Source organism: Aspergillus undulatus (genome assembly GCF_047715775.1).
Source record: "Aspergillus undulatus strain CBS 261.88 unplaced genomic scaffold BDV17scaffold_31, whole genome shotgun sequence".
NCBI classification, from domain to species: Eukaryota; Fungi; Ascomycota; class Eurotiomycetes; order Eurotiales; family Aspergillaceae; genus Aspergillus; species Aspergillus undulatus.
The window spans coordinates 282,661-310,461 of NW_027396635.1; the positions used below are offsets into that span (position 1 = coordinate 282,661).

The 27,801-nt window shown below is 45.0% G+C and overlaps 9 protein-coding genes across 9 annotated transcripts; 5 read left to right on the top strand and 4 right to left on the bottom strand.

Annotated features, from left to right (window-relative positions):
- Nucleotides 1-303: 303 nt before the first annotated feature.
- Nucleotides 304-2,804, top strand: BDV17DRAFT_265940 (putative ER to Golgi transport protein (Sly41)). Its single transcript, XM_073758210.1, has 2 exons — nt 304-933; nt 993-2,804. The coding sequence occupies exons 1-2, from the start codon at nt 577-579 to the stop codon at nt 2,250-2,252; spliced, it is 1,617 nt and encodes a 538-aa protein (XP_073614658.1). The 5' UTR covers nt 304-576; the 3' UTR covers nt 2,253-2,804.
- A 180-nt stretch (nt 2,805-2,984) lies between these two features.
- Nucleotides 2,985-5,699, top strand: BDV17DRAFT_265942 (putative NADH-ubiquinone oxidoreductase, subunit G). Its single transcript, XM_073758211.1, has 6 exons — nt 2,985-3,201; nt 3,260-3,283; nt 3,340-3,391; nt 3,451-3,465; nt 3,518-3,540; nt 3,599-5,699. The coding sequence occupies exons 1-6, from the start codon at nt 3,087-3,089 to the stop codon at nt 5,482-5,484; spliced, it is 2,115 nt and encodes a 704-aa protein (XP_073614659.1). The 5' UTR covers nt 2,985-3,086; the 3' UTR covers nt 5,485-5,699.
- Nucleotides 5,531-7,756, bottom strand: BDV17DRAFT_119261 (uncharacterized protein). The gene is made up of 4 exons (XM_073753991.1): nt 7,263-7,756; nt 6,992-7,209; nt 6,628-6,934; nt 5,531-6,575 (listed from the first exon to the last, which is right to left on the bottom strand). Exons 1-4 carry the CDS (start codon nt 7,402-7,404, stop codon nt 6,133-6,135), a joined length of 1,110 nt encoding a protein of 369 aa, XP_073614660.1. The 5' UTR covers nt 7,405-7,756; the 3' UTR covers nt 5,531-6,132.
- A 929-nt stretch (nt 7,757-8,685) lies between these two features.
- BDV17DRAFT_119022 (putative cytokinesis regulator (Byr4)) lies at nt 8,686-12,469 on the top strand. Its single transcript, XM_073753986.1, has 2 exons — nt 8,686-11,313; nt 11,368-12,469. The coding sequence occupies exons 1-2, from the start codon at nt 8,955-8,957 to the stop codon at nt 11,940-11,942; spliced, it is 2,934 nt and encodes a 977-aa protein (XP_073614661.1). The 5' UTR covers nt 8,686-8,954; the 3' UTR covers nt 11,943-12,469.
- A 1,833-nt stretch (nt 12,470-14,302) lies between these two features.
- On the top strand, nt 14,303-16,060 carry BDV17DRAFT_119171 (integrase zinc binding domain-containing protein). Its single transcript, XM_073753988.1, has 5 exons — nt 14,303-14,904; nt 14,978-15,100; nt 15,172-15,226; nt 15,293-15,432; nt 15,517-16,060. The coding sequence occupies exons 1-5, from the start codon at nt 14,456-14,458 to the stop codon at nt 15,962-15,964; spliced, it is 1,215 nt and encodes a 404-aa protein (XP_073614662.1). The 5' UTR covers nt 14,303-14,455; the 3' UTR covers nt 15,965-16,060.
- A 207-nt stretch (nt 16,061-16,267) lies between these two features.
- Nucleotides 16,268-17,720, bottom strand: BDV17DRAFT_119200 (ER lumen protein retaining receptor-domain-containing protein). The gene is made up of 6 exons (XM_073753990.1): nt 17,471-17,720; nt 17,365-17,423; nt 17,246-17,312; nt 16,974-17,179; nt 16,676-16,926; nt 16,268-16,625 (listed from the first exon to the last, which is right to left on the bottom strand). The coding sequence occupies exons 1-6, from the start codon at nt 17,490-17,492 to the stop codon at nt 16,589-16,591; spliced, it is 642 nt and encodes a 213-aa protein (XP_073614663.1). The 5' UTR covers nt 17,493-17,720; the 3' UTR covers nt 16,268-16,588.
- A 412-nt stretch (nt 17,721-18,132) lies between these two features.
- On the bottom strand, nt 18,133-20,257 carry BDV17DRAFT_119527 (uncharacterized protein). Its single transcript, XM_073753994.1, has 4 exons — nt 20,153-20,257; nt 20,030-20,098; nt 19,870-19,958; nt 18,133-19,781 (listed from the first exon to the last, which is right to left on the bottom strand). The coding sequence occupies exons 3-4, from the start codon at nt 19,890-19,892 to the stop codon at nt 18,194-18,196; spliced, it is 1,611 nt and encodes a 536-aa protein (XP_073614664.1). The 5' UTR covers nt 19,893-19,958; nt 20,030-20,098; nt 20,153-20,257; the 3' UTR covers nt 18,133-18,193.
- On the bottom strand, nt 19,870-21,629 carry BDV17DRAFT_265957 (ribonuclease III). Its single transcript, XM_073758212.1, has 3 exons — nt 21,557-21,629; nt 20,400-21,499; nt 19,870-20,351 (listed from the first exon to the last, which is right to left on the bottom strand). The coding sequence occupies exons 1-2, from the start codon at nt 21,623-21,625 to the stop codon at nt 20,498-20,500; spliced, it is 1,071 nt and encodes a 356-aa protein (XP_073614665.1). The 5' UTR covers nt 21,626-21,629; the 3' UTR covers nt 19,870-20,351; nt 20,400-20,497.
- Nucleotides 21,630-21,758: 129 nt separating this feature from the next.
- On the top strand, nt 21,759-22,631 carry BDV17DRAFT_265959 (mitochondrial 37S ribosomal protein mS33). The gene is made up of 4 exons (XM_073758213.1): nt 21,759-21,820; nt 21,881-22,089; nt 22,144-22,193; nt 22,247-22,631. Exons 1-4 carry the CDS (start codon nt 21,782-21,784, stop codon nt 22,273-22,275), a joined length of 327 nt encoding a protein of 108 aa, XP_073614666.1. The 5' UTR covers nt 21,759-21,781; the 3' UTR covers nt 22,276-22,631.
- The last annotated feature ends 5,170 nt before the right edge of the window (nt 22,632-27,801 follow it).

The following is a 27,801-nucleotide window of genomic DNA, read 5'->3' on the forward strand; positions in this document are numbered from 1 at the left end:
TATAGGAGGAGCTTTCGAGCTTTTCGACAATATGTTGTTAATAGATAGGTGTGCTGAGGAACTCAGGATCAGGGCACCCGAGTCCCAAGGCCATACAGAGCAGACTGGGTAGATACGTGCACAAACTGCCAATGCCATGGGTTAGAGGTTCAGTTGGGTCAGTTGTCAAGCGTGAGTGGTCGGCGGTGATTCAGTGATTCGTCATCTCCCACCGCGCTAGCCCTAAATCACACTAGTGGCCTCCTCCGACAATAAGAGCTCCGCTGATACCATCATGTCCGCAATCAGGATGGTGACAGATGGTTACTACCTGAGCGTTCGCCTCGACATCGACCCATGCTTTGTCCTCCGTTGCGCAGCCTAATTGAGTCGAATTGGGCTCGTGGATAGCCGCAACAGCCAGCCTTCGACCTCTCTCGGAAGTAGCACTGAACAAGCAGCGTCGACGCACCACGTCGCTGCAACCGATATTGAGCGACAGTCTAGGGCGTTGTTCGTGCTGACAACGATTCCACGTACACTTTCCAGTTTTACAGCATTGACATCCCGTCGAGGTCTTGTGGAGAGGCCAGGGAAATGACCACAACGACGGTGACTGGTACCGGACGGCGCGCTTCAATACGACAACCAGACTTGCAAACCTCAGTCAAAGTGTCCAACAATCAGCCCATGGCCAGCCCGATAGACAAGTTTCCACCATTCCAGGACGAGCATTATGATTCCACAGAGTCTAAAGCACTTTATTCGAACTCCACGATCAAGTATGCGCCCAGTGATCGCTGGGACTACAAAGCAGTCAGAGATCCGAAGCGAAAGCCGAGAAAGAGCATCAGTGAAACCATAAGCGCCATAAGGACACGCAATGGTAGTGTTAGCGCCAATGCGCAAGATCTGGCGCAAGCACTTAGGGCCCCTGTTTCGTACAGGTTAATAGTAGGACTCTCAAACCCTGTCCAGAGTCGCGCCAGGTGCAGTCGCTTACTCGTTCGCAGGTGCTCTGCCTCGTCTGGTATACCACTTCGGCTTTGACAAACACATCCTCAAAATCCATACTGAACGCGCTTCCAAAACCGATCACCCTCACAGTCGTCCAATTCGCCTTTGTGTCATTATGGTGCGTGGTTCTAGCGTATCTGTCAACTGTGCTGCCCTGGCTCAAGACCAGTGTGCCGGCTCTCAAGAACAACATCCGCCCGCCATCACGCGAAGTTGTCATGACCGCGTTGCCCCTTGCTGTATTTCAGCTAGCGGGCCATATTTTGAGCTCCATGGCCACATCGCAGATTCCTGTTTCGCTTGTCCACACTATCAAGGGGCTTTCGCCATTATTTACCGTCCTGGCGTACCGCTTCTTTTTCCGCATACGCTATGCTAGGGCAACATATCTATCGCTCGTGCCACTTACCCTAGGTGTCATGCTCGCCTGTTCCACGGGGTTCTCAACGAATTTCTTCGGCATCTTATGTGCTCTAGTTGCGGCACTAGTGTTCGTTTCACAGAACATCTTCTCCAAGAAGCTTTTCAATGAGGCCGAGCGTGCGGAGTCAGATATGCAATCTGCTGGTCGTCGGAAGTTGGACAAGTTGAACCTACTATATTACTGCTCTGGACTTGCGTTCCTCCTCACGCTGCCTATCTGGTTTGTCACCGAAGGTTATCCATTGGTCTTTGATGTAATGCAAGACGGCGTCATCTCCCTTACGAACAAAGCGGGATCCTTGGACCACGGCGCTCTCTTCTTTGAGTTTGTGTTCAACGGAGTATCCCACTTCGCTCAGAATATCTTGGCATTTGTCCTCCTCTCCATGGTTTCCCCGGTATCATATTCCGTCGCGTCACTCATCAAAAGAGTGTTTGTGATCGTCGTCGCGATTGTCTGGTTTGGCAACTCTACTACGTCTATCCAAGGATTCGGGATTGCCCTAACTTTCCTTGGGCTTTACCTTTACGATCGCAATAGCCATGACGATCTCGCAGACCAGAGAGCCAACGCGGACCACTTTCATTCCCAGAAAACCGTGCTTCCCTTGAATGCGCGCACAACGAGCAAAGCTTGGGACGCAAATGCCTATGCGTTTCCGCAAGGAAGGCATGCCGGTCAACCTCTCCCGAACCGTTCAATTTCTATCTCTGGTAACTCGAAGAAGGATGATGGCATTGGCCTTGCTCGTCCAAGGGCGAGCAGCAACACGAAAGCGTGGCTGCCGCCGGGGACGAAACAGGAAACCACTTGGCAAACAAGCGACTCTTGAGCGATGGCCACTACTCAGAGACCGACATACTGACCAAGGTTCCCCAAGCCGGCATCCCGGCGTCGACTTTTGAGCAAGCTTACTCTATTGTGTACAATTAATGCAACCCTGTCAAGATAGAAACTTAGAAGTCCACTTGTATGACATTTCGACCACCAGTAGCACGCATCGAGAGGCTGCGTTGTCTTAATAGACCGCAACTACCTCCTCGCAACACAAGTGCATGCGTGGTAGGGATAAGAGTTGCTCGACCATTACTTATCTAAGGGACTCAGGCATTTTGTCGGTTTGCATCTTCAGTGCAAACTACCTCGAAACGAGCGAAGTAAAAAGCAGGGAATTTCTACAGAACATAGTTCGTGAGATTAAACGAGCTCCCAATTCAAACACGAATTTGTCGCAGCTGTCGGTAAGGAACTAAGCCTTCAGCGAGCATCTCCACCAGTAAACTGGTAAGAACGGCCCTCAGGAGCTCCAGCTCAGTGCATCTTGCTCTTGGATCATGATGCAGAGGTGGATGGGACAGATGATGCCCTGCCACCTACAATAAACATGCCCGTGAAATGAGATGAGATAGGAAAAAAAGAAAGAGCAAACAAAGTCTGCTGAGAAAGCAAGAAAAAGGATGTGGCTCGGACTTGGTGATTTCCCGAATCACCGAGCCAATCCGAAGGCGGCAATTTGCGAGTGACGCCCGGCCGACTCGCGAGAATCCATCCCATTGCCAAAAGTGCAAGATACCAGCTTCTCCTCAAACTACACACCAGCCGCTTCTTTGCATCTCCTCTTCTCTGTGACTTTCATTCTTCTCCCCTTTGTCTCTTCATACACAACATGCGGCCGCAGCTATTTCGCGCGGCCGCCCGGTCTGTCCGGGTTCCAAAGGTCAATACCGCCAGGACTTTCGCGACGACAATCCCTCGCTCTGCTGAGGTGCAACTCACAATTGGTACGTCGTTGGCATATATACTAGAACCTTGGTCAATTGCTGATATTTCACGGAACAGACGGCAAGAAAGTTTCGGTAGAAGGTGATTATCAACTCCGTTGACTGCCCTTGTCGAACGCTACTCACTGGGAAATACAGCTGGCTCGGCTCTTATCCAAGCATGCGAGAAGGCTGGAGCAACAATTCCTAGGTACAGTTGGATCTAAACTAGACAATTCACTATCAACAATTGCTGATATTCGTCAATAGATATTGTTATCACGAGTACGCACCCTTCCCCTCCGCCCCCTCTATCGGCTACTAATGCAGTCCCTAGGAAATTGATGATTGCAGGAAACTGTATGTCCTAACCGTATAGTGCACCCACCACGACTAAACTAATTACTATATTCTCTAGGCCGTATGTGTCTCGTCGAAGTCGAAAGAGCCCCTAAACCTGTGGCCTCATGTGCTTGGCCGGTTCAACCCGGCATGAACGTCAAAACGGATTCTCCCTTGGTACATAAAGCTCGAGAGGGTGTTATGGAATTTTTGCTAGCAAACCACCCCCTTGACTGTCCGATTTGTGATCAAGGAGGAGAGTGTGATCTTCAAGACCAGTCAATGCGCTATGGTGCCGACCGTGGCCGTTTCCACGAACTAGGTGGCAAGCGTGCTGTCGAAGACAAGAACATTGGACCCCTGGTCAAGACCTCTATGAACAGGTGCATTCAATGCACGCGTTGCGTTCGATTCATGAACGACGTTGCTGGCGCTCCTGAACTCGGAACCACCGGCCGAGGAAACGACATGCAGATTGGTACTTATCTCGAACAGAATCTAGACACCGAGCTTTCCGGCAACATCATCGATCTTTGCCCCGTCGGTGCTTTGACCTCGAAGCCCTATGCTTTCCGCGCTCGTCCCTGGGAGTTGAAGCACACCGAATCGATCGACGTGCACGACGCTTTGGGCTCCAACGTCCGGATAGATACCCGTGGAATGGAAGTTATGCGTGTTCTGCCGAGGCTTAATGACGACATCAACGAGGAATGGATCAATGACAAGTCTCGTTTTGCATGCGATGGTCTCAAGACCCAGAGACTCACCACTCCCCTGATTCGGCAGGAAGGGAAGTTTGTTCCTGCAACCTGGGAGCAGGCCCTAACCGAAATTGCTTCCGCTCACCAAAAGCTTCAGCTGAAGGAGAACGAGTTCAAGGCCATTTCGGGTCACCTCGTGGATGCGGAAACCATGGTTGCCATGAAGGACTTGGCTAACAAGCTTGGCTCTGAGAATCTTGCCTTGGATCAGCCCGGTGGCAGCTCGCCTATTGCCCATGGTGTCGATATTCGTTCAAATTATCTTTTCAACTCAAAGATTTATGGAATTGAGGAGGCGGACGCTATTCTTTTGGTCGCAACCAACCCTCGTCACGAAGCTTCCGTTCTCAACGCTCGCATTCGCAAGCAGTACCTTCGATCCGACCTCGAGATTGGTCTCATTGGAGAAACCTTTGAGAGTACATTCGACTTTGAACACCTTGGCACTGACGTTGCGGCTTTGAAAGCCGCACTTTCAGGGGCCTTTGGCAAGAAGCTGGCTTCCGCTAAGCGGCCCATGGTTGTTGTCGGCAGTGCTGCAGCCGAGCATGAAAATGCGAAGGCGATCTTTGAGGCAGTCGGGAGCTTCGTGGAGAAGCACGCCAGTAACTTCAACACGCCGGAATGGCAGGGTTATAACGTTCTCCAGCGCGCAGCATCGCGTGCTGCCGCTTACGAAGTTGGTTTCACCACTCCGTCTCCCGAGGTTGCGCAGACAAAGGCCAAGATGGTTTGGCTACTGGGCGCAGACGAAGTTAGTCAGACCGAGATTCCTAGTGATGCATTTGTGATTTACCAAGGACACCATGGTGACCGTGGTGCCCAAATTGCGGATGTTGTTCTGCCGGGAGCCGCCTATACCGAGAAATCGGGCACCTATATCAACACGGAAGGTCGGGTTCAGATTACTCGTGCAGCTACTTCTATGCCCGGTGCTTCCCGCGACGACTGGAAAATTATCCGTGCCGCCAGCGAATTCCTCAACATCCCTCTTACGTACGATGACATTGAGGCTCTTCGCGACCGCATGGAAGAGATTAGCCCTGTCATGCGTCGCTACGATGTTGTTGAGCCAACCTCTTTAGCCCAGCTAAGCAAGGTCCAATTGGTCGACCAAAACAAGGGAGCTCAGGTAACCAGCACACCTTTCAAGAAGGTGATCGAAGATTTCTATTTCACAGATTCCATTTCCAGAAGGTAAGATCAAGCGAGTCCATGGCCCCATCCTCAAGAGACCAGGTGTTAATCGTATCACAGTTCACCCACAATGGCTCGCTCCTCAGCAGCCAGGGCATCGGGGAACCCTGATGTAAACTACATGTCTACGGGTGGTGAAGTGTCTCCTCAGCACATGTATGGTTAAAAAACCTTTTGAGTCATGATCTTTCAATGGCCTCTTCTGGTTCGCTTTTTTTTTAATTGGGCGTTGTTGTTGTAACACCTAAACATTGATATTGGTCTCTGCGTTTGATTGTATCATCGAATTTTACATGTCTTTTCCAATAGTGTGTTTCCAGGGTCCCGTTTTCAGACGGGACCGATCTGTACATAAGATCAAAATCAGCTTCGAGGGAAAAGATAGACTGTGCTGGTTTCGGAACTTAGAGATACAGAGACCTGTCTAAACAGAACTCTAGAAGGTAAACCTAGGATCTTCCCCGGAAAGGCGGCAACCAATGTTTGAAGGATATCTTCAATGGTCGGCTTGTTGCCATAGCCAGCTAGCAGATGGCTAAAAGCCAGCTTCATCTCGCTTCTGAATTTAGAATCTCGCTTAATTGAACGTGGTCACTACAATACCCCCAACTTTTCATGCGTGCATACTCCATATTCGGTCATGATGCGAAAACTATAGCTCATCATCATCTGTCTCTCCCCCGGTTCTGTCTAGGTCTTCTAGAACCGGGGTAGGCCGTGCGGGAGCTGTCTCCTTTCCCGGCTTCCTTGCGAAGGGCAGTTCTCGCCTTGGCGGGGGGGGTCTCGCTGCAGTCTTTTGGGGCAGTTCTTGTCTTTGTCTCCCTTGTCTTGGCTTGTTGGCACTCAAAACGGGCTCTTCATCGTCAGAAGTTGTGCTATCGTCCTCGAGCGGCTGGGGAGTTGATCGACCGCCGCCGTCTGTCTCTTGGTCTGCACCATTATCGACCTTCTGCCTTGACTGATCGACATCCATCTTCCCGAAATGGTCCTCACTGTCGGTCTCATCGGCCGAGCTTCCCGCGGGACGCTTTGATTTCCTTGCCTTCGCATTTCGGCTCGAGCCATCAATACCTGTAGCTGACTGGATCGTAGACACTTTATCTGGTGTCAGAAAGGCCCTCGGCTAGCGATTAGCAGGATACCTTACGTTTTTCGGTATCAACTTTGGCAGACGCCAGCAGCCGCTGTTGGTTGCGGATCTTCAGCTTCTTTTCGTTCAATAACTGCACAAATTCCGACATAAGTTGCTGTTCATGTTGGGCTTTTGTGCTGAGAAACTCTTCTAATTGCTTGTTGAGGCGGTTGATTGTGTCTTCGGCTGTGCGATAACGATCAACCAAGGTATTAAAGCGCTCCTCAAGAGTATCAGCCCTAGTAATGGCGATTCTTGACCACTCAAACAGCTCGATATCATGTTCATCATCTTGATGTAAAGTCAATGCTCCCAGTTTTTGCTATGAGCTATTAGAAATATTGTCTTCAAGAGCCCGCCAGATTGAGAGTGTGCCCACTGTGATTGTCTGTATTCTCTGTTTGACCGTGATGACCAGCTCTTTGTCATCATCCCCGTCTCCTATGATACAAGCCGATGTTTCAACACCCGTAAGAGGCTCTGATTTCTCCGTCGGGCCTTGCTGTAAGCCGAGGATAGAAAGGACAGTCTCCTGCCAATCTTTATCGCTGCCTGGGTAATTGTGAGCCTTCGATTTCTTGAGTTGAGGTTGGGTTACTATCCCGGGCGAATCAGCATCTTTCCGCGATAAAACGACAAGGACCGCTTACATGTAGTAATATAGGGACTTTCACCCTCTGTCCCAACTAAATGCAAGTCAAGCGCGGTGGGGTCGGACCGCGAAACGTGGAGAAGAACATGGGAGTCAGCTTCGTCTGATCGACGAATTTGCAGAACGCGGGGCGAAGTCATTTCTGGTTTCTGGTGTGTCGAAGGGATATTTCTCTGAAGATTGAGCACGCTTGTCCTTCCAGCAGATCTCGGAGCTCAGTTTTATCCTCGATCCCCGGTGCTGGTGCCTTGTTGCTGGGGACTGCAGCCTTATCGACTACCACGGTGGGCTTGGTAAGCTGGCAATGTTATTGTGGATCATTATCAGGACAATAAGATTATTGGAAAATGTTAATAACACTCTTGATGATGCAGAAATATCGAGTGGTGCGTTAATGCCGATTTGAATAGTATGGCTCTCAGACGTGATGTGTCAGTGTACAGAGTTACCTATGCCGGATAGGAGCCACAATCCTTTGCTACCAAGAATCAAAAAATCAATCTGATCTCCGAACTAGGCAGTAAACAGACCATGTTACAGAGTACTTTTTCCTTCATAGCATTCGAGACAAGCGTATTCGGTCGAGAGTCTTGTCTATTTCAGTGGTGATGAGCTGTAGTGTGAGCGCAGAAAACGTCTCACCTCCTTACGCAACCTAACAAGCACTTTGCTCTGTCCAAGTCGTCTCCTGGCACAGCGTCTAAGCAGCCATCTATCTAGGTAACGTTGTTTGTCAAGAGACTCTTAATTACATAGTGGCAGCCCGGTAGTCTGGTAAGCTGTAGGACACGCTGTCTGGAGAGGAATGTGCGTGAACTGGTGGATAGAGTACGGGGGTATGCAAGTCATCTCCAGAGCACTGACTTCGACTTCTGGGATGTGACCAGTTCCATCAGGGCATACGTCAGACAATGAGGCTGATGCGTGTGAGACATCTCAATCTGACGCATCTCTAATTTGCGTGATGCATTGGAGGTCTTAGTCTCCCACTGTCCGAGCAACCGGCGCCTTAGTATAGAACTAGTGGATGAAGCGCGGTCGCTCCTCCGCAGCCTCCAAGTCCAAATCCACATCCACAGTCCACTCACTCTTCGTCCTCGTCTGTCTCGCCTTGCCTTGTTCAACAGTTGTCTTCCCCTTGGCGCCACCATAGTATGATACTACAGAGTAGCCGACTGCACTAGCATGGTTTCAGGAGGCTCTCCGTGGATTCACGCGTCCGGCTGGCAATTATAGCCCGCTTTTCCCTCCTGAGGGAATTCCACCAGCCACCCCTGCTCACCACCACACGAGGTTCTCCTTACTTTTCTCGACGCTTTATCTCGTGTTCCTTGATACGACCACGCCGCTCATCTTACACATATTCCATGTCATACCACCCGCCCAACCTCTTGTGATACCTGGCCCGGTGGCCGCTACTCCCTATCTTCCACATATCGACCATTTCAAACCACCGACAGCTGAGCCACTAGCCTCTCCGTCCTTAGAACTCTTTTCGCTTCTGGCTGATTGAAAATCTATATTTCGAACCCAAAATAACCGGCGGCAGCACGGCATGACGTTCTATCTTTATGCTATTCTCCTACCAGAACCAGAACATTCGAAACAAGTGACCTAAATCGCGAGAATCGATTATATACCTTTCCTATGAGCATACACTATATCTCACAGCGCCACTAAGCGAGCCACGATGGCGCCACTTACTCTTGAAGTGCGACAGAATAGTGACGGGGCCATTGAGTGTTGGGACGACGACGAGGAGCTACAATGCTACGAGGACATTCACCTTCGTACCGCCTCGAGTGCTACATCCGTGACGAACTCATCTGTCCGTCGGTCCGGACATCGAGACTCAATCTCCTCACGCCGTTCCGCTCGCTCCGATCTGGATTCTACCGCGGGCGGGGATGAGGATTGGCAGATTCAGCTGTTGAGTGACGATGAACTTGTGAATGAAGAGGCTATAGCGTCCGTTAAAAACGTCGGCATCCCGTTGCCCACCGACGTTCCCCGCACAGCCCTTGTTGGAGGCACGATCAAACGTCTTGGGAAAAAAAAGACAAAGCGGGAATTCATCGATGATTGGTCTGACGACCTGGAGCTACCAGATCCGCATGTTGCTTTGGAGCTAAAGCAATTTCATGATACATCTCTTCCCGAAGCACTTTTGAACATTGGCCCTACGTCTGCGAATCCTGCCGAAGCCTCCCCCCAATCATTAGATGATGGCGTGGCTCCGGATAATTTACTGGATGACTTCCCAGACAACCTTGGTTCCATCAATTCGCAAAACACCCCTACGATTAGAGCAGCTAAGCAACGTTCTCCACAACTACCAAGTATCGCCAGCGACTTCGAGCCCAGCAAAGGAATCTGCCCGGTCGAGACCTTTGAAGATGATTTTGAATTGCCTTCAGATAATCTACTGAGACTGCGTCTCCCTTTAGCCAGGGCCTCTAGCCCGGCCCCCGAAGATGTTGATGTTGATTGGTCTGAAGGCAGTATTGGTGTACGATTTGGTGGCACTACGCGAGACCATCTCTCGAATCCAAGCTCTTCAATTTCGGTTGTCAGCCCAAGTGCTTCGAGTTACTTGACAGGTGAAAGTGACGATGAAGGACTAGATGGACTCGTGATTCCGGAAGGACCTTTAGACCTTGGGGCACGCTTAAATCAGCCGAGGAAGCCGATCGTTCCCGACGCATCTCAACGTGGACCCGAGAATAACGGCCAAACGCAACCTCGCGCCGACGACTTCTTCTCTGATCTCGAAGTAAATAGCGACGACGTTTTCAATCCCAAAAGACCTTCAATAAATCCAAATGTCAGATGCAAGGCAGAACCCCCCGGAAGCCCGGCGCGGCGTTCCGCAACCACCCTAACGTTTACAAACGCTACATCTCCCAAAACCCGGATCCCCCGGCTCTCTGGTCATGACCGAACTCATTCAACGCATCTTGAAACCGTCTCTGAGAGCGGCGCTCCCTTATCAAAGTTCCGTACTTCTCCTCGAAGACCAGGCCATGTGTCTCATTCCTCCGTGTCCAGTCTTCCAGTATCCGGTCCGGCAGCTTTATCCCCGATACCCTTTACACCGACCCGGCGATTAGTAGGGACTCGAATCTCAAAAGAAGCACTGGCCGACGAGCGCATCGCCGGGAAGCACTTACTAAAGACGAAGCGCTCAATGCCTTCAATGCGGAATGCAAGCCAATCAAACCCAAGTGCCTCTTTGCCGAGTCCCCCGCGTCATGGCGGTTCGAGCTGGTTAAACAGTCGGCGATTTGCCGCCATTGACCGAACCGGGCTAGAGGCGAAGCTATCAGCTCGCAAACCCCAGGCGCCGTTCCTACCCGCTGGGTCCTCAGACAAACAATCTCAGCACGCCAGTATCAAGAATTACCGATATTCCCGCCGTACAAGCTCTGACGGGACGAACGATACAATCAGCTCCCAGGGTACAGTTGTACGGCTGTCGCGACCGAGCCGTCATGAGGGCTCGAGAAGCAAATCCAATGACACAACTTTAGAAACATTGAGCACAACTCCCAAAGGAACTATCACCCGGCCAGCTCGTCGCCGAGATTATGGTGACGGGACTGAATTGGCCTCTTTTGACGACTTACCTACATCCACAGTAACAGAGAGCAAGTACGTCAAGCAGCCCAGTGGGCGTGGAGCGCCCCGGTCCTTGAAAAGCAAATTGAGCACAAGTCAACCCGCACCCTCCAAACCGGATGTTCTCACGCAGCCTGGCCCCACGACAAGCATTCCAGTCCGTCAGCAAGCGTCTGTTCCAAGATTCGCGCGGGATACCAATGCATCAAGGAATGCTAGGGAGCAACGCATCGCCTCAATGTCCTCAATTCCGAAGCTTCGGGAAAACACGCCACTTACCCCCCTTAATTCAAACTGGAGATCCTCGAACGTATCACGAGTGCCGTCAACGACAGGATCAATAAGAAGCAAAAAGGGAAAGTCTGGTTCAATTTCTGGATCCAGACCGCAGCTAATTAAACCCATTGGTGCAGGGGTTCAGGAAAGGAAATGTAAGTTTCTCCAATCGACGATATGTACGAACTCGGCGCTAACGATTTATCAAGCTGTCAATGGTATGCATTACAACCCCGTTTCGTTTCGTTGGGAAGGGAACGAAAATCTGGTCCACGGCTTTGATAGTACCGCGCCCAAATCGCCGAAATCATCGCCCGCCCTGATCACCAACGTGGGGGCTATGCAAAATGTACAGGTTGTTGGCGGAATGGTGTTTGATCCGCAACGCATGTGCTGGCTCAAGCTGGCGGCCTCGCAGCCCGGCGGAGACGGTGTTGTTGCCGTTGAGGACGAAGACGATGTATTTTCTAATCTCGCTGACTTGAATGAATTTGGCGCTTCCGGTAAGAGGGGTTCAGAGGCCCTTGATGATATCGGCCCTACAGCTAGCGGAGACGATCGGAGCGGCGAGGATTCGTCAGACGAGTGGCCTATGACAGAGGAGTTCGATGTTGGCCCGGAATTCATTAGACGCCAGCACACGGAAGAAGAAAAGTGGAGACGCAAGGTCGACAAATGGATGAATCATCACCATGCTGGCTTTGAAAGCAACTGGAGGTGGGCGATTCGGGATTTGGTAAAGTCCAACAGCACGCTTGGGGCTCAGGAACTCATTAATCCATGACTGTTTCGCTTGGTTGCTTTCAGCTTCGCCCTCGGCACGTGAGGTGAGACGAGATGAGACTATTACGATACCCATGATTTTATGGCACTTCTCCTATTGATTGACATGTTCGGGCTTTATTGATTATGTGGCGAGAAATACGGGGATGGCGGCAAGCTTCGCCCTGCCATCACCATGATTATTGTTGTTATATGGCCGCGTCCCTGTCCTATCTAGTATTAGTGGATACCTCATTGCACGAGCTGATGACAATAGAGATTATGATGTTCATTTTTGTTGCGGTTTGCTTGTTCATGTCGAGTGGGCTGGCTGTTTGGAGCTGCATCTGCCACTGGTCCCTACAAGTCCATGAACCACCCCTGTAGGCAGGCATCTATCTTTCTATGACTAGCTGTTCAGAAGTGTGACACCAACGTATAATTGCTAATTTTGAGGTGCGCAGCATGCTGAATTAGGTGCTATGGGACAGCATGGTCTTCGTACCTTGTCTCTTTTGAGGTCTGCTATTATCGAGAACATGAAGCTGGGTAGGGCACATCAGCGTTGGGCGTGATTACAGCCTGCGCTCGAAACCCGGAGTTGCTCGACGGCGGTAGATTGAGTCATCACGCTTGGAATGCTCGTCTGACAACATCAGACCAGGGCAAATGAACTTTTTTGTGGCCCCAAGGTAGTACCCTCCGCGTCGTCTACCTAGACTGTCTGCTTTCTGACTTCGGTCCTCGAGTGTAGGTAGGTAGCCTACCCACCCCCTACTCAGCAACATGTCGCCGAAGGGTGCCTTTGTCGAGGAGTTTGATGTCACAGCTTTCAAGGATTATTGATAGCTGCTCGATGCCAGGGGTGCTGTCACTGGTAAACCCTCTTGGTGGCGGTCGACGTGCTTGGCTATTTATGTACAGCAGCCTGCACATATTCATACATCCTGGTGGGTCAGCGTAGGGAGGACCTTCCTTGCTTCCTCTCTGCACGGATAGGCGACTGCGACGGCCTGGAGACCGAGAACGCGGAGACTTGCCGGCTGTGGTAGGATGCCGGCGCTCTCGAGTAGTTATGCACCGACCTCAGCTCGAACGGTGGCCTGTTCACCACGCAAATACCGATGAGAGCAGGCTAAAGCTGCTGACATTGCCCTTATGCGAGTCACCCACGTTGAGCCAATGGGGTGAGCGCCTGAGTACAACGGTCGGCAGCGCGCCGGGTGACGAAGGGCAACCTATAATGAAGCCGGAAGAGGGAGTCCAGAGGCATACTAATGGGTTGGGGGGATGCATGGGCAGAATTGACGGCTCACAGCGATTAGGTGAGACAGGAAGTAGCCAGCGTCCTTAACTCTGAAGCAGTTATACTTACGGTTTCACCTGTTTTTCAGTGTCGGGGGCATTGCGAGGTTTCTGCAAGTCAGTTCCGTCGACGGACGAAGCAAGCGTGGCACAGGAAGAAGCAATGAAGACTGCGTGCATCAATGATCGAAGAACTATTGCACCAGGGCGTTGCCGGGATACCCAGGCATACGATCTATGCAATGCCGCCGGGATGCTCCTTGATCGAAGTGGCTAAAGAGAAAACATCAATCGAGTCGTTGTCCACGGGAGACACGCTGTATTGTCGCCCCAGCATCATTGTCACTGATATGGCCAATCACTCCCAATGGTCTAAATTACTTTGGGACAATGGGCACTGGGCGGTTAGGGCTCCGACTTGTTAAATCCTTCAACCAGGGCGAGTCGCCCTTTCTCTCCCCTGTTGCTCGAGATGCTTGATCCTGGTCGGTTTCTACATGCCCTTGGCTGCTTCTATATTACACCTTCACTGCAGCTTGTTTTTGCTGATGTATTGACGCCCGTTGCAGTGTCTCTTTCCATGATATCCTACCATGCTTCTTGTTTGCTACCAATCCCTTCAACTCCCATCCTGCATGTCCCCCGCTCTCTGCCTCCAGCTATTTGTTCCATCTGTAAGCAAGTGCAAATACTACGCTTTCCTCTCCCAGGAATTCCTTTTGCCTCTGCACCATTACGGCCACCTGGCGGTGATTGATGGTTACCTTGCAGCATTGTCTGCTGCCTCTGTGTCCATTGAATATGCATAACAGCAATTTTAAAAGAACGCGGGCAAGAAATGAAGCTATGGACTGGGCCCTGGAGGTCTATACCTCGTTTAAATTCAACTCTATGTCCGCACCCATCGTAGATTGACATGCCCATTCAACGGACAGCTTTCTAATATCTTGAACCGGGTTCACTTTCCACACATACACATAGGTGTCAGGTGCGGCCGAGTTCACTTGTTCTTCTGACTTCTCATTCGTGACATTCTCATTCCGAGACGCCGTAGCCTCGAGCTCTGGGGTTTCCCATCAGCAATTATAACAGCCAGTCACTCGATCTCACCTAGCCAAGAACAGCGTCAAGCAGGAACGAACATACGCATTCCGCAAATCGTCTTCCCAGACAGAGACTCACCCCAGGTGCAACTGCCTGTTGACCTCAATCGCCGCCAACATCGCAATCATGAGCGGGTTCCATAGACGCGGCACCGATGGACAGGAGGGCTACTTTGTCAATCCGCACTTGTCCCTGCCCGTCCCGAGCAGCCATGGAGAAAGTCATGACTTCGAAGCGAGCTCCTACCATTTCCCTCAGCATCATTTCAGTTCATATGCACCGCACTTCAGCTTACCTTATAACCACATTCACACCGGCGTACCATCTCACCATTCACACGGGCCACCGATGCCGCCAGTCCCTGACCATGCAGCCTTGCATCACCCGCCGACGCAATGTATGCCGCAGCCACGTTATCTCCAAGGGCCAGCCTACCTGCCCCTACATGAAGCGTTGACAGAAACGGACCTGGAAAGTCAGGACTCCCGAAATGAGGACACCATGCTTTCTGAGCCAATAATTCCGCCTCTAGACGGATTCCCGAATGTCAAAGAATTCGACAGACTTGTCAAAAGGTAAGAACAGACTGACCGTTGTTCTTCTATTGGCCATCTAGCGCGCGTTGAGCTCATATTGTGACTTCCCTAGCTATGTCGATGATCTGTCCGTGAAAAAGCAAGATAAGGCTTTGATCCACGCCAGAAGGGCGCGAAACATAAGAACGGTCTTGATAGATCCTAAGGACACTGCTATAGAATCCGCCCAGTTCAGGTACGAAATGAACCTCTGTTGCTTTCTCTGGCAGCCGCAAGAATCCGGAATAAGCTAAATGCCACTATCAGATTCTGGGTGAAAAAAATGTTTAAACTCCAAGCCGTCGGAAGCAATACCTCAGATGTCCGTAAGCCACACCTGTCTGCAGCGAAAACGAGCCCATGCTGATTTGGGAGATACGAATTCCAGTGCAGGAGAATGATTTGCCATGAAGGCAAGCCGGTAGCTATAAGAGAGAAGCTGTTCAAGATCCTCACGAAAGCGCATCAACAATGCCAACACGGTGGCCGGGATAAGACTTCGGCCCAAGTCCGCCAAATATATTCCTGGTGCGTAGCTAACGACATCCGTCCGCACTTGCATTTCGCAGCATGAACAGGCTCGGCGGCAACGTCCGACTAACTTCTCCAAAGGGTCCCCAAGGAGCTGATATCCCGCTTTGTCAAAATATGCCCAACCTGTCAAGTTCGCCGCGGCGGCACGCGTTTGACGCCCCCTAACTCGAGAAGAGGCTCGCCCCCTTTAGAGATTTCCTCGCGTTCCCCCAAACTTCCCTCTCCACCGATATCCAGGCGCCAGTCCGCAATCGCCGGGTCAGCATCCTTAGAAAGACCTCAGATGGAGTACTTCCACCAGCAGAACTGGGTGGATTCAGGACGCAAATCCCACCGGCACGCGGGCTTGGGTATGGGGGGCGTGCGGCCGGTTAGTGGCGGAGCATTGGGCCATCTTTCGGGTCCGATTTCCACAACATTGGATCCGTTTCACAATGATCTCCCAGTGCCTCCGCTTCCTGTCAACTACAGCAGCGGGTACTCTGCTGCACATGGGTCCTCCACCCATCGAGATTTCTCTTGCTGATTTTCTTTCCCTAACAGAGAGTCCAGCCCTCGAATAACGGCTCGAAGCTGGGTTCTCGGTTTCAGAGCCATGGTGGGTGCTTGCAGATTATGTCTGGCATTTCCCGGATCGAAGAGGGAAAAGACCAATCCTCAGCATCATAGTGGACTTTCCGACTGTCTGTAGTTGCTGGGCAATATCTTAGAGTAGTTTCAGAATGAACACTGAGCAGCACCAGCCCCATATGATTCAAGTCCAGGTAGACTAGCTCTTCGCCAATATTGGAATATTATCTCGCGTTTGTTGTCCTCGTGTCTTCGAATAACAAAAACAGTCAAAGTCACATTTATTGTAGCTCCATCATATAGTACATATAACCTGTGCTGTTGTATCCTAACTAGAACGCACGACAGACAGCGACATGCAATTATGGAAGAGGAGGTGTGTTGAAAGAGTACAATCTTTCGCCTCGTGCCTCTGCGAGCCGGGTTTAGCGCTTCCCATCTCAAATTTTGAGGCGCTCGATTTCCCATAGAATTATTGGAGGCTCGCATGTAATTGGTGTACGTGCATAAGCATGGGATACCCCGGTCCTTTTTGAGAAGTAGGTCCCCGTTGACCAAGGGTAAGATACCTGACCAATTTTCAGACGGGGAGAGAGAACTTCTTGCCTTTCATTATCCTGGGTGCAAGTTAGCTGCGGCGAGTACAGCAGGGAACGAAGTATCGCACTTGGTATAATAGATGTAGAAGAAATCAGAATACAGGAGAGTTTGGACGATTCCTGCTAGAACTGGGACAGGTTGAAAATGGCCTTCTGCGAAGTACCGGTAAATCCAGTTTGGAATGTACAGAGCTCTGTAGAGACCGAGGGCGAAAAGGTAATGGGTAGTTATAGTGTCGGCTTCACCAGTACGTTGAAGCATGAAGAGCTGAGGAAGAATTGCCACAGACTCGAGCCAGATAGAGAAGGTCCAAAGAATCTGAACATTATCAACATGAGCACACCGTGCAATGACAGTCAACCAACCTCCGAAATGCTATAATCGTGGGGAAAGATAAGAGCGAGAATGGCGCTGGAGGCAAGCAAGTATTGCACTTTAAATGTGTCGAGGTTTGGGTCGTGCGTAGGCCGATAATCGTTGAGCATGAGATAGATGATATAACCTGACGATCCGATGAATAATATCTTGAAAGTTGTGTTATACAGCGAGTCCGTGAAAGCCCAAAACAAGTCTAATCACACTTCCAATTAATGATCAAACTAAACACATTCGACAATTTGAGAAATCGAAGACCTACCCAGATAACGGGTCACAAAGACCATCAAGTAAAGCGCCTGTGACTTGAAAGACAGCCCAGAGCAGCTCTGTCATTTAGGTTTAGTTTATGAGCGGCATGTTAGAACCTGGCGCACGCACGCTTGATGATTTCATCTTCTGGAGGAGGACGAAGATGGAGGCGAGGTGGGAAAAATCGGCTATTTTTCATCAGTACAGCTAGATAAAAAGATTCCAATAAACGAACCTAGTAGCCTGAAGATATTCATGATGCTCTAAGGTGCCCCTTTCCGTGGCAGTGTATAACAATAATAGTGGATAACCGGGGACTAGGACGGATGACTGGAGAGAAGTGCCAAAGTAAAGTAAGGTCGTTCAATATACGAGTTCTCATAAGATTTCCTCAGTGGTTATTATGCGGTTTTGAAGGGGGTAATGATCAAGGAATGAAGTTACTCCGTAGATATGAAGGGTTAATGTTGACACGAAGCCTGAAGGAGTTCACGATGCGCGCGAGCGGCGCGGAAGAGGTGCGCCCCACCTTTATGTAAGGCGGCGTCTTAAGGCTAATGCAGGCACTAGTCCGCCGTAATTAGATTAATGATAGTAGTAGCCTGGAGTATCATTATATTATGATTTCAATATCTGGTCCCTGGTTTAGGTACAACGTAGATGCTAGTAGTCTAGTACCTTCGCGTCACGACCAATTATATACACCTCGACAAGACCACCTCATGGTAGTATACTCTATACTGCATGGTCAACATCAACCAGTAATCTTGATGAAACGTGGGCTTCATGCGATTACGATTGCAGCTAAGATCCATAGACACAATATCCAATACTAAGATCATTTAATAACTTCCAAGTATGCATATAATTTGCCCAAGGAGGTCTATGATAATATCGTACACGGACTAATGGCCACCAGCAGTATGATTACTCTTGCTAGCTTAGCTGTAAGTGCTTATCAGAATATTGCGCTGCCAAGGGTACCTTCGGTATCCGTGATACATTGCAAGTGGCCTTCGGCCAGCTCGCTTTTCAGGGCGCAGATAGAGCTTTCCCTATCTAATTTATCCCAGTCTCGTAGGCCGGCACGCTTCATCTTTTGGCTTTCTGCTATCTGTTCAAAAAGGCGATCCTTATCTGCCTCGAACTGGAAAGGGCGCTTTTGTGAGATAGCATCAAGATCGAATGGGATCAGTTTACCACCAGGGACAATCGTGTTAAGACCTACAAGATACTTAGAATATCTTGGAGTAGGAGAAGACGAGGTACCGGACACACTGGTGTGACGGGAAGAGCGGAGGCGTTGAGCCTCGACGACGGAATTTGATAAATGAGTGCTCCGAGGGGCAGTAGGCGCTCCATGTGAGCCAACAGGTGCAGGCCCACGGCGTGATGCGGTACCTGCCCAGCCACTATCCTTGAAATTTGAGCTCCCGCGGGGCCTCGTTGGGGCAGACAAAAGAGAGAGATTTGATGCGCGTGGGTGAGAGGGGATGGTCTTTGGTCCATGCGGTGGAATAGGTGGGGGTGAATGGAGGGTGCCGGTGCTAGAGAATGCCTTGGGTTGACTCGGGGCATTGCTGGGATAGGACGGCTTGGTGTGATTCGTTCTACCTTGTATTTCAGGTGGTCGAGGGGATTCAGTACCGTCCTGACCGGGCAGTGGCCGCGCAGAAGACTGCACTATGGTAGGTGAGCCCGATTTGGCTTCTGGTGCGTCAATTTTGCCCCTGGGCGTAGGCGTGCGATCATTATGATATGAAGCGGAACCCCTATCTCGCGAACGACGACGGATTGAAGGAAGGATAGAAGGCGGCGATCGACTCCTATTGCCTCTTGAGCTGGTGTTTATTTTATTATCAAAGGGTGATGAGCGTCTCGAATTAGACATAGAGCCGGGGGCAGAAGGCCGCCTGGGAAAATTATCATTTGGAGACGGAGACCGTCGTCTCTGCCCGGAATATCTGTCGGTGGCGATATCCCTGCGCCCGCCGTAAAAAGGGCTTCGAGCACGAGTTGTACCTTTGAGGCGGTTGTCATCTTCGAAGGGGGGGCCGTGTCGCGAAGCTGAGCCAGATCTCATCTGTCGACCAGTAGAAGGCGGACGGCGCTCTTTTCTATAGTGGCCATAATCGCGGCCGGATGAAGAGGAATCTCTTGGACGTCTCACATTGGAGACACTTCGCTTCCATGTAATATCTCGAGTACGGTCTTCTGGGAAGGGGGACCTCGGCCGCCTTGAGGCGGGTATTGGGGATCTGGGTCTCACATCCCGACGTGGTGAGAGCCTTCGAGGGTTGTATGTTGCAGAGTAGGGGCCGGTAACGGCGTCTCTAGTATATGGTTGCGGACTTCGTGAACGGCGCCTGAAGGGAGGTGGGGAGCGGCTCCTCTGGCGAGAATATGCCCGGCCGGTGGATGGTACCCATGTATCTGCAACAAGGCGACTCGGGGGGGATCGTAGACGTTGAGGCGACCTGCTGCGTCGGCTATATCCTCTCGAGCTTCCCGGGCGATAACTCTCCCCCCCACGGTGATCGTCGAATCTGCGACCGAAACAATACTCATCAGTTCATGTTATAAGTTCAACACGCACTATTCTGGCGGAGAGTATAAGGACGGCAAAAAACGAACCTTCGCGTACGGTCCCAATCCATCTGCGATTGAGGGAGTTGGAAAGTCTGAACAGAAATGGAAGGATGAAGCAGGCAAGTGCACGGTTCCTTGGTAGTCCTAGTACGGTTAGTATGGCCGGATATTAGGTAATCCGAAATGAAGTGCTTAGAAACCAAACATATCTTCACTATTCTGGAAAAGGTCTTGTTCTTTGCGCGTGTGTGAAGGGAGCGGCTCGAAAATATCTCTAATATTCTGTAAAAGCAGTTGCGATAATATCAATACTAGGGTACCCCGGTACCTGTAGTATCTTTCGAAAAGTTGCAGAACAGTACGGGAGAGCCAGGGCAAATGTCCAAACAGCTTCCGACGTCTTTCTCAAGCTTGTGGTCACTCGGAACTCGGATAGAACAGCCAGTGCTATTAAATATCTACCTGCCTTGCTCAATCATCAACCAATACCTACACACCTCAGAAGGTTGAAGGCAGTACTGCTCAATCTGCTGCGGTTCAGTCATTCAGTTCGTGTTTTCATCAGTTCTACATACCCTATGTCCCTCAAATCTTATTTGCGCCTTGCGCACGGCTGTTGATCTTATGGAGCCACATTATGTTCCAAAACCCGTCAGAGATAGGTAGGTAGGCCTTAGTCCGTCCCTAACCCGTGCATGGCTTTGGATGCAATGATGTCCTTCATTAAACTCTTATTTTCCAAAGCTTGTTGAGCTGCATTGTTTCCGGCAATTGTTTTATTCAAACCCCGGCCAGAACCAAGGTGTTTATTACTCCAGCCCCAGCCTGTGAGGTAGACACCTATGAAGAAAGTCTGTTTTCCTCCTTCATGTTGTATGGGCGCCTTTTCGTCAATGTATATCAGCTTCACTCGTTTTCCCGATAGCTTCCGGGCGAGCTCCTGCTTTGGCGGCGAATGTGTGTGTGATTCATGCGAATCCTCGAGGGCTTCAAGTGTTGGAGACCATAATTCTGAGAGCCACGATTCGGCAACAGCGACTCCGTCTGGATGAGAGAGTATAACAGCAGCCACATAGGCTTCAAAAATATCTCCCTTTGTTTTAATCCACCTCTTCGGTTGGTTGGTAACTTCAGATGGAATTAGGGCTCTCCTATCAAGGCCATACTGCGTGGCGTATTCAGCCAGTGTCTCGTTCTTCACTAGGAGCTCCCTGATTTGGGAGATCCGTCCCGATGGGATTTGCTGGAATCGACCCCATATGAGCTTCGTAGAAAAAAGCTCTATATATGCATCACCAAGAATTTCAAGCCTATCGTAAGTTGTCTTCGGGTGTTTGCTCATTCCGGGATGTGTAAAAACGGCTTTTTCAAGTTCATCGTCTATGATGGAGGGCAGCGGGGGCAAACTTCCTGAAGAACGCTGCAAACTCTCCAAGGGCCAAACATAGCTTTGGTCGTTTAACTTTGTGTGTGGGTTGCTCGAGGTTGGCTTATGCTGTAGAGCAAGACTCAAATCTTGGGCGGCCCTCGCAAGCTCGGGACTAAGCTTAGTACCAGAGTTCTCAGCGTTTGAAGTTACTTTGCCAAGTAGGATGTTGATCGTTTGTAAATCAGTGAGTAGATCAGATTTCGATGTCTGTGAAGAGGGTATGTCCAAGTTACGGTCATGTTTTCGCTAAGGCCAGGGTCAGCAATGGATATGGAGAAAATACCACGGAATGAAGACACTTACCTTCGGTCTGGCGCTTGTCACACTATCCTCGCAGTGTGATGCGAAGATGGATTTACGCTTGCGGTCCATAAATCTTGTTCCTGAACAGCGACTTGCAGTGGCTTCATGCTCACGATTCGGAGTACCTATGATCAGGTGTCACGTGATACGAAATCTGATTTCGACCGCCAGGGGTAGTTAGGAAGGACTTCTTGAGCCTCACGACATCCGCAGAACTGCACAAAAATGGCAGCCCGATATAGTCGGTTGCTGGACCTTGCCAAGGTACACTCTAAGCTTGCGTCACTGTGCCATTACGAAATCATTCTAATTTTGTTGAAACAGGTTCAATGCCGAGTATTCTCCATGAATTTCAATCCTGAAGGGTTACGTCTAGGCAATAAAGTACTACGTCAGAGACTACGAGGCCCAACACTAGCAGCATGGTATCCAAAAAAGACGGTCACATTTCGGGACTTACGTACCACATGCGAGTCTCTTGGTTTGACAACTTTTGATGAGGCGGAAGATGACAGGGAGGAGGCGATCCAAATGTGAGTTTATTCTTATCTTGTTGTGGTTTTCTATACTTACAATATGTGAACAAGTGCGAAGCTTCGAGGCAAGGGGCGGCCAAAGAAGAAACGGACTGCTGCAGGTAAGTTTATGTTACTATTGGTATGATTCTGTCTAACAACGTTCTTCATGAAGAGTCACGGTCAGCAAAGAAGAAGAAATGATTTTCCGATTAGATGCTGGGACTCGTCTCGCCATATCAATTTGGACATGTACAATAGCTGTTGGTATAATGTGTTTCTTTATCATGTGTGAGGCTCCTGTAATCATCGGGGCAAGGACTCGTATGGTAGAGCGTGAATGACTGGCAAATCCAACTTTGTAAGTCAGGCTGGAGCTTGCCATTAGCAATGTTGGGGTAGCTTTATTCTAAATACTTCAGTGCCCTTAGCTAAAGTGTAGCGAATTAGGGCTCGACAAGCCTATAGAGAGGTATGGAAGTGGGTAAGATGATGCTATTCAGAGACCGCCGGCGGCGGGAGCTAACTACCTAAGGCTAACTAAGAGCTAAGTTATCAGGGATAACTAATATAATAAAATATATATATTATATAATAATTTTCTTAATTAAATAAGGTAATAAATCAGGGTAATACCTAATAAGTTAACTATAATATAATAATAACTAAAAAATAAAAGAAAATTAAAGGCCACCTGAATAATAAAAAAAGACTATAGCTAGTATATAATCCTGGGTATTATGTTGACGCTTCTCCTAACCATCGACGGTTAAGAGTTCCGGGTATTACGTAACTACTACGGTTATCAGTTTAACTACTTCGCGTAACTTCTACTTACCCGCGATACTTTTCCCTGTTTTCTAGCTTTAAGTATAACCACTAATATCATGAAATTAGATTACTACTTAAAGTATTATTTAATAACCTGGTAGCATGTCCTTGGTTAAACCAGGACTCTAATTAGCTACAGAGCTTTTATTTATATTATTTATTTTACTAAATTTAATATTAATTTATAAAATACCCCTAACTTTATTAACTCTAGTACCCTAATAACTAATACCCTGCTATCCTTCCTGAACCTGCTTCTACTAGTTATTCTATTATATTATAGGTTTACTAATCCTTGCCTGCTCTTTTTTATTATTTCAGGGAACTAGTTTATCTATTTCTAAAATTAAATTTATACTTTTAAAATCTTATTTTGCCTAAATCTATCTTACCTTTATTAACTAACTAACTCTATTAATTTTATTATCCCTATTTTAACAAACTATATCTTTATTATTAATTTTATTAGTTTTTTCTATTATTCTAGTTTATTATATTTTATACTTTATTAAAATCCTTATAAGCTTCCTGGTACTAGTTTCTATTATTTTTATTCTTAATACTAGTAAAACCAAGCAAGTATATTACTAAACTTGCTTACTAACTTAATTACTTCTAATACTATTCTAATTTATCTAAGATTAATAACTTTAATAGTCCTATACTTTACTTAATTAAATACCTTAATTATTCTCTGCTAAAGTCTTCCAAGAATCTTAGATTCCCTGTTAACTAGGTATTAAACAGGTTTAATTTAAATTAGGTAATTCTTGAATTTCTCTATTTATCTAAATCTACTAGTATTATTAAGCTTCCTGACTTCCTTTTATAGATTACTAAAAACTTATTAACTAAAGCTAATTAAGCTAATCCTGTTAAACCTCTTAGAATTATATAATCTTATTCTATTTTAGTAGTTTCTGCCTCTACTTCTAGTAATCTAAAAAGCAAGAACCTAGTTTAGTTAACTATACCTGCTATAAATTCTGCTCTAGAACCTGAAATTTTAATAATAATTAAGAACCTAGTTCCAAGAATTAAAAAATAAATCTAGAGGCTAGTAACTCTATAAAATTCCTTTAAAAATCCCTTGCTTGAGCCTCTTATAATCTACAGGATTATTTTTAGTATTCCTGTTTTATTAATTTACTTTTAATATTATTATACTAGATATTAAATTTTAAGTCCTGAACCTAGGGCTAATTAATAGTCTAAAGGTTCTGCTAATTCTAAAGCTAATACTATTTTTATTAATCTTGAGGGTTTTCTATACTTTAAGGAACCTGAGCCTGGTATTATTAAAAAAAATATAATTAATAAAACCTGGGGTGTGGGAAGCAGTTCACTGATGTGTCATGAAGTAGTTGTTGATGAAAGCTAGCTCGAAGCCGTGACGGCTAGAAGAACCGATGTGGCTGACTAAAACATGACTCAGCCTGTTGAACAAGAAGAAAGATCAATAGGCGTATAACATGGGGAATATCTATTCCTAAACCTGGTTCTATTAGAATTCTATTTAACTTTACTTTTATTTTTTAGAACTACTTCTTTTACCTTGTATTTAATTTTATATATTTTTATAGAGGAAACCAAAACTATTCTACAAGTTTAACTTAATTTCTATAAATTTAAGCTATAGCTATTTCTAGTTCTAGAACTAATATCTAAACTTTCTATTAAGATAGACTTTTTATAAATAATTTACTTATTATTATTTAGTAGAATTAGAGAGATACTAATACCTATTTTAAATAATTTAAATATTATCTTAATAAAAGGGCTAACCCTATATTAGGAAACCTTTCTTTATATACTAGTTTCTCTAGTAATATTCTAAAAAATAACTTTCTAAATCCTAGTAATTTTTTTAATCTACCTGGTCTTCCTAATAACCTTTCCAGAAGCCAGGGTTTATTTTCTAAGAATAGAAATAGTTTATCTAGACCTCCTGGACCTCCTAGTCCCCCTGGACCTCCTAGACCTCTACTACTATTTAGTTAATTAGATAATAATACTAATAGTAATCCTCTATTTAATAGGTAGACTAGTTATTAGAAAATAGAAGAGATTAATTATTTCTAGCTTAACCTTAATAAGGATATTTACTATTAAGTAAATCAGTAATACTATATACTATAAGGATATTAATATCTTTGTTAATTAGATTCGTGATATTATAGTATATAAAGGGGAAGATATAGTAAAGGTAAATATCTAAGCCTGCCTTTATAGGAATATTTTTAGCTAGTTTATTATATAGCTCAGACCTTGAGAAAGTTACCCTTTATACTATATTTATAGAAGTTAACTAGCTTATTTATCTAACTAAATATTTTAAACCTAACCCTTAAGCTACCTTATATAAACTAATAGTTCTATCCTATAGTTATTCTAATATTTGTTCCGGCAAGACTCCGCAAGTATTTATTAAAGAAGTTATATATTTATATAGAGCTATTAAGATTACTAGTTCCTATAACTAGATATTAATAATATAAAATTAACTAGATTTAAACCTATAATATAATATCCTTATTCTTAAACCTGAGATAAGCTTGGCTTCCTTCCTCAAGAAACTTGAATAATATTAATATCTTTAGTAGAATTTTATATTTAAATTTAATAGTTATAAGGGTATTTCTTCCTGAAACTCTAGTTCCCTTAATACTAGTAATACTAGTCCCTGTAATAGTCTTAACCAGGGCTATTAGAACCCTAGAGATAATTAATAATAGCAAGCTAATACCTATCCCAGGCCCTACTAGCTAAACTAGCTATTTTATTAATAGAATAATTTCTGGCTAAACTACCCCTAAGGCTAATAATAAATTAACTAGTATTTAATAAATTAAGTTTACAGGTATTATTCCCTGAACTAAGCCTAAAATAATTATCTTAGAAATCAAGGGGTTTTATATAATAAGCCCTTTATAAATAACCCTCAGAACTATAATAATAATAATAAAAATTTTAAGAATTAACTTAATTTAATTAATTAATAATTCTAGAACTAGAATAATTAAAATAATTATTAAAATTAATTTTATATATTTATAATTAATATTAATTTATTAAATAAGCTTCCTGTTAAACCTCTAGCCTTAGATAATTAAGTTAATATAATTAATAACCCTATTTAATTAAATATATTTTATTTAAATCTATAATTCTATAAACCTGTACCTGAGGGCCTTAATAATTAATTTAATAATAATATTAAATTATTTAATAAACTTTAATTTAATAAGCAGGAACCCTAGTTTTATAAAAATATTTTAAATAATAAATATTTCAAAGTATTCTCTATTATTATACCTGAAATAAATAAATCTAAATAAATTTTAAATTTAATTTAATTAAAATAATTATCTAGATTTATAATTTACCTTAACTATAGTTCTATATTCAATTTAAATAATAAACTTTATAAATATCTATATTTTACTTATATATATTTTATAGATATTATTTTAGCTAAATAAGCTTATACTAAAGCTAGCTTTTTATTAATATTATACCTATGGTCTAGCTTAATAAGGCCTGAGTTATTAAATCTAATTATTTTATAAGGCTTACTATTAACCTGCTTTATATTTAATATTATATAATAATTATAGCTAATATAAGTATTATTATTTAATATAATAAAATATACCTGGATACTAAGTATTCCTAGTTTATTAATAATACTAAGTTCCTATATTAAATCCTAGGAGTTAATATCTAAAAAGCTAATTAAGTTATTATTATTAATAATTTAGGCTTAAAATATTCTAGTAATTCTTTTATAATATTTAGCCTTTATTTTCCTATTTTAATAAACTCTAGTTTTACTAAATCCTAATATACTAAAATTCTTATTATAATATATCTTGCTGAAAGAATTAATATAAATTTATTAATTAAAATAAAAATTATATATTATAAAGGTATTATTATTAATACTAGTAATTTAATTACTTTAATAATATCCTTGTATAATAGCCTAAAATTTCCTATTTTATAATAAATAAAACTTAAGTATATTAAAAACTAGCCTGTTTATACCTTAAAATATTATATTCTATTACCCTATTTAAAAACTAAAATTCTAATAAAAATTAAAGGAATACTTCCTAAAGACTATAATCTATTATTTAAGTTATTAGGCTAATTACCTATTAAATCTAATTAATAAAATAATATTATAATCTATATATATCTAGTTAATTATAAATTCTTATTAAAATAGTAAATAAAAATTCTATTTTATTATTATTATTTATTATATTTATTTTAATTTACTCTGATATAAATTATATCTCTACTTATTAGGTAAATATTAAAGTTACTAAACTAGCTTATTTTATAAAACTTATTTTATAAAATAATTATACTACTAGTTATCTTAGCCTTAATAAAGCTTATTCTTTCTTAAAGTAATGATATCCTTATGCTTACTATTAATATATTAAACAGAGCTTTAAAATCTTTACTATTAATTTTAAAGATTTAAGAGCTAAAAATTACTTTAATCTTAAAAACAAGGTCTTAAACTTAAAGTGTATATAAAACTATTTAACCTATTAAATAAATAGCAAGTTTTATTAAATAAAGCTATTATTTTAAATATTAATATAATAATTTATTATAATAGTAATCCTGAAGTTATTATTTAGTATAATAAGTTATTAAATAAATTTAATATCTAAGCCTAAGATAATTATAATATTAGTATTACTAAGACTTTAGAAAGTAAATAAAAATATTATTATATAAAAAATAAAAAGACTAGATTTTAAAATTTTATATTTATAGAGCTACTAAGTTAGATTAAGAGTTTATTAATATTATATTTAATTTCTTATATATTATCAATAAATTTAAACTATTAATTAGCTATACTCCTTTTAAAGTACT

Bases quoted from the DNA above. Each gene is read 5' to 3' on its own strand.
- BDV17DRAFT_265940 (XM_073758210.1), top strand. From the start codon at position 577: ATGACCACAACGACGGTGACTGGTACCGGACGGCGCGCTTCAATACGA. The intron at 934-992 runs GTAGGACTCTCA...ACTCGTTCGCAG, and splicing joins CTGTTTCGTACAGGTTAATA to GTGCTCTGCCTCGTCTGGTA.
- BDV17DRAFT_265942 (XM_073758211.1), top strand. From the start codon at position 3,087: ATGCGGCCGCAGCTATTTCGCGCGGCCGCCCGGTCTGTCCGGGTTCCA. The intron at 3,202-3,259 runs GTACGTCGTTGG...TTCACGGAACAG, and splicing joins TGAGGTGCAACTCACAATTG to ACGGCAAGAAAGTTTCGGTA. The intron at 3,541-3,598 runs GTATGTCCTAAC...TATATTCTCTAG, and splicing joins ATTGATGATTGCAGGAAACT to GCCGTATGTGTCTCGTCGAA.
- BDV17DRAFT_119261 (XM_073753991.1), bottom strand. From the start codon at position 7,404: ATGACTTCGCCCCGCGTTCTGCAAATTCGTCGATCAGACGAAGCTGAC. The intron at 7,210-7,262 runs GTAAGCGGTCCT...CGCCCGGGATAG, and splicing joins AAGTCCCTATATTACTACAT to TAACCCAACCTCAACTCAAG. The intron at 6,576-6,627 runs GTAAGGTATCCT...CACCAGATAAAG, and splicing joins CAAAGTTGATACCGAAAAAC to TGTCTACGATCCAGTCAGCT.
- BDV17DRAFT_119022 (XM_073753986.1), top strand. From the start codon at position 8,955: ATGGCGCCACTTACTCTTGAAGTGCGACAGAATAGTGACGGGGCCATT. The intron at 11,314-11,367 runs GTAAGTTTCTCC...CGATTTATCAAG, and splicing joins AGGGGTTCAGGAAAGGAAAT to CTGTCAATGGTATGCATTAC.
- BDV17DRAFT_119171 (XM_073753988.1), top strand. From the start codon at position 14,456: ATGAGCGGGTTCCATAGACGCGGCACCGATGGACAGGAGGGCTACTTT. The intron at 14,905-14,977 runs GTAAGAACAGAC...TGACTTCCCTAG, and splicing joins TTCGACAGACTTGTCAAAAG to CTATGTCGATGATCTGTCCG. The intron at 15,101-15,171 runs GTACGAAATGAA...TGCCACTATCAG, and splicing joins ATAGAATCCGCCCAGTTCAG to ATTCTGGGTGAAAAAAATGT.
- BDV17DRAFT_119200 (XM_073753990.1), bottom strand. From the start codon at position 17,492: ATGAATATCTTCAGGCTACTAG. The intron at 17,424-17,470 runs GTTCGTTTATTG...GATGAAAAATAG, and splicing joins GAATATCTTCAGGCTACTAG to CCGATTTTTCCCACCTCGCC. The intron at 17,313-17,364 runs GTGCGTGCGCCA...CCTAAATGACAG, and splicing joins AGAAGATGAAATCATCAAGC to AGCTGCTCTGGGCTGTCTTT.
- BDV17DRAFT_119527 (XM_073753994.1), bottom strand. From the start codon at position 19,892: ATGGATTGGGACCGTACGCGAAG. The intron at 19,782-19,869 runs GTTCGTTTTTTG...TTTCGGTCGCAG, and splicing joins GATTGGGACCGTACGCGAAG to ATTCGACGATCACCGTGGGG.
- BDV17DRAFT_265957 (XM_073758212.1), bottom strand. From the start codon at position 21,625: ATGGACCGCAAGCGTAAATCCATCTTCGCATCACACTGCGAGGATAGT. The intron at 21,500-21,556 runs GTAAGTGTCTTC...CCCTGGCCTTAG, and splicing joins TGACAAGCGCCAGACCGAAG to CGAAAACATGACCGTAACTT.
- BDV17DRAFT_265959 (XM_073758213.1), top strand. From the start codon at position 21,782: ATGGCAGCCCGATATAGTCGGTTGCTGGACCTTGCCAAG. The intron at 22,090-22,143 runs GTGAGTTTATTC...TATGTGAACAAG, and splicing joins AGGGAGGAGGCGATCCAAAT to TGCGAAGCTTCGAGGCAAGG. The intron at 22,194-22,246 runs GTAAGTTTATGT...TTCTTCATGAAG, and splicing joins GAAGAAACGGACTGCTGCAG to AGTCACGGTCAGCAAAGAAG.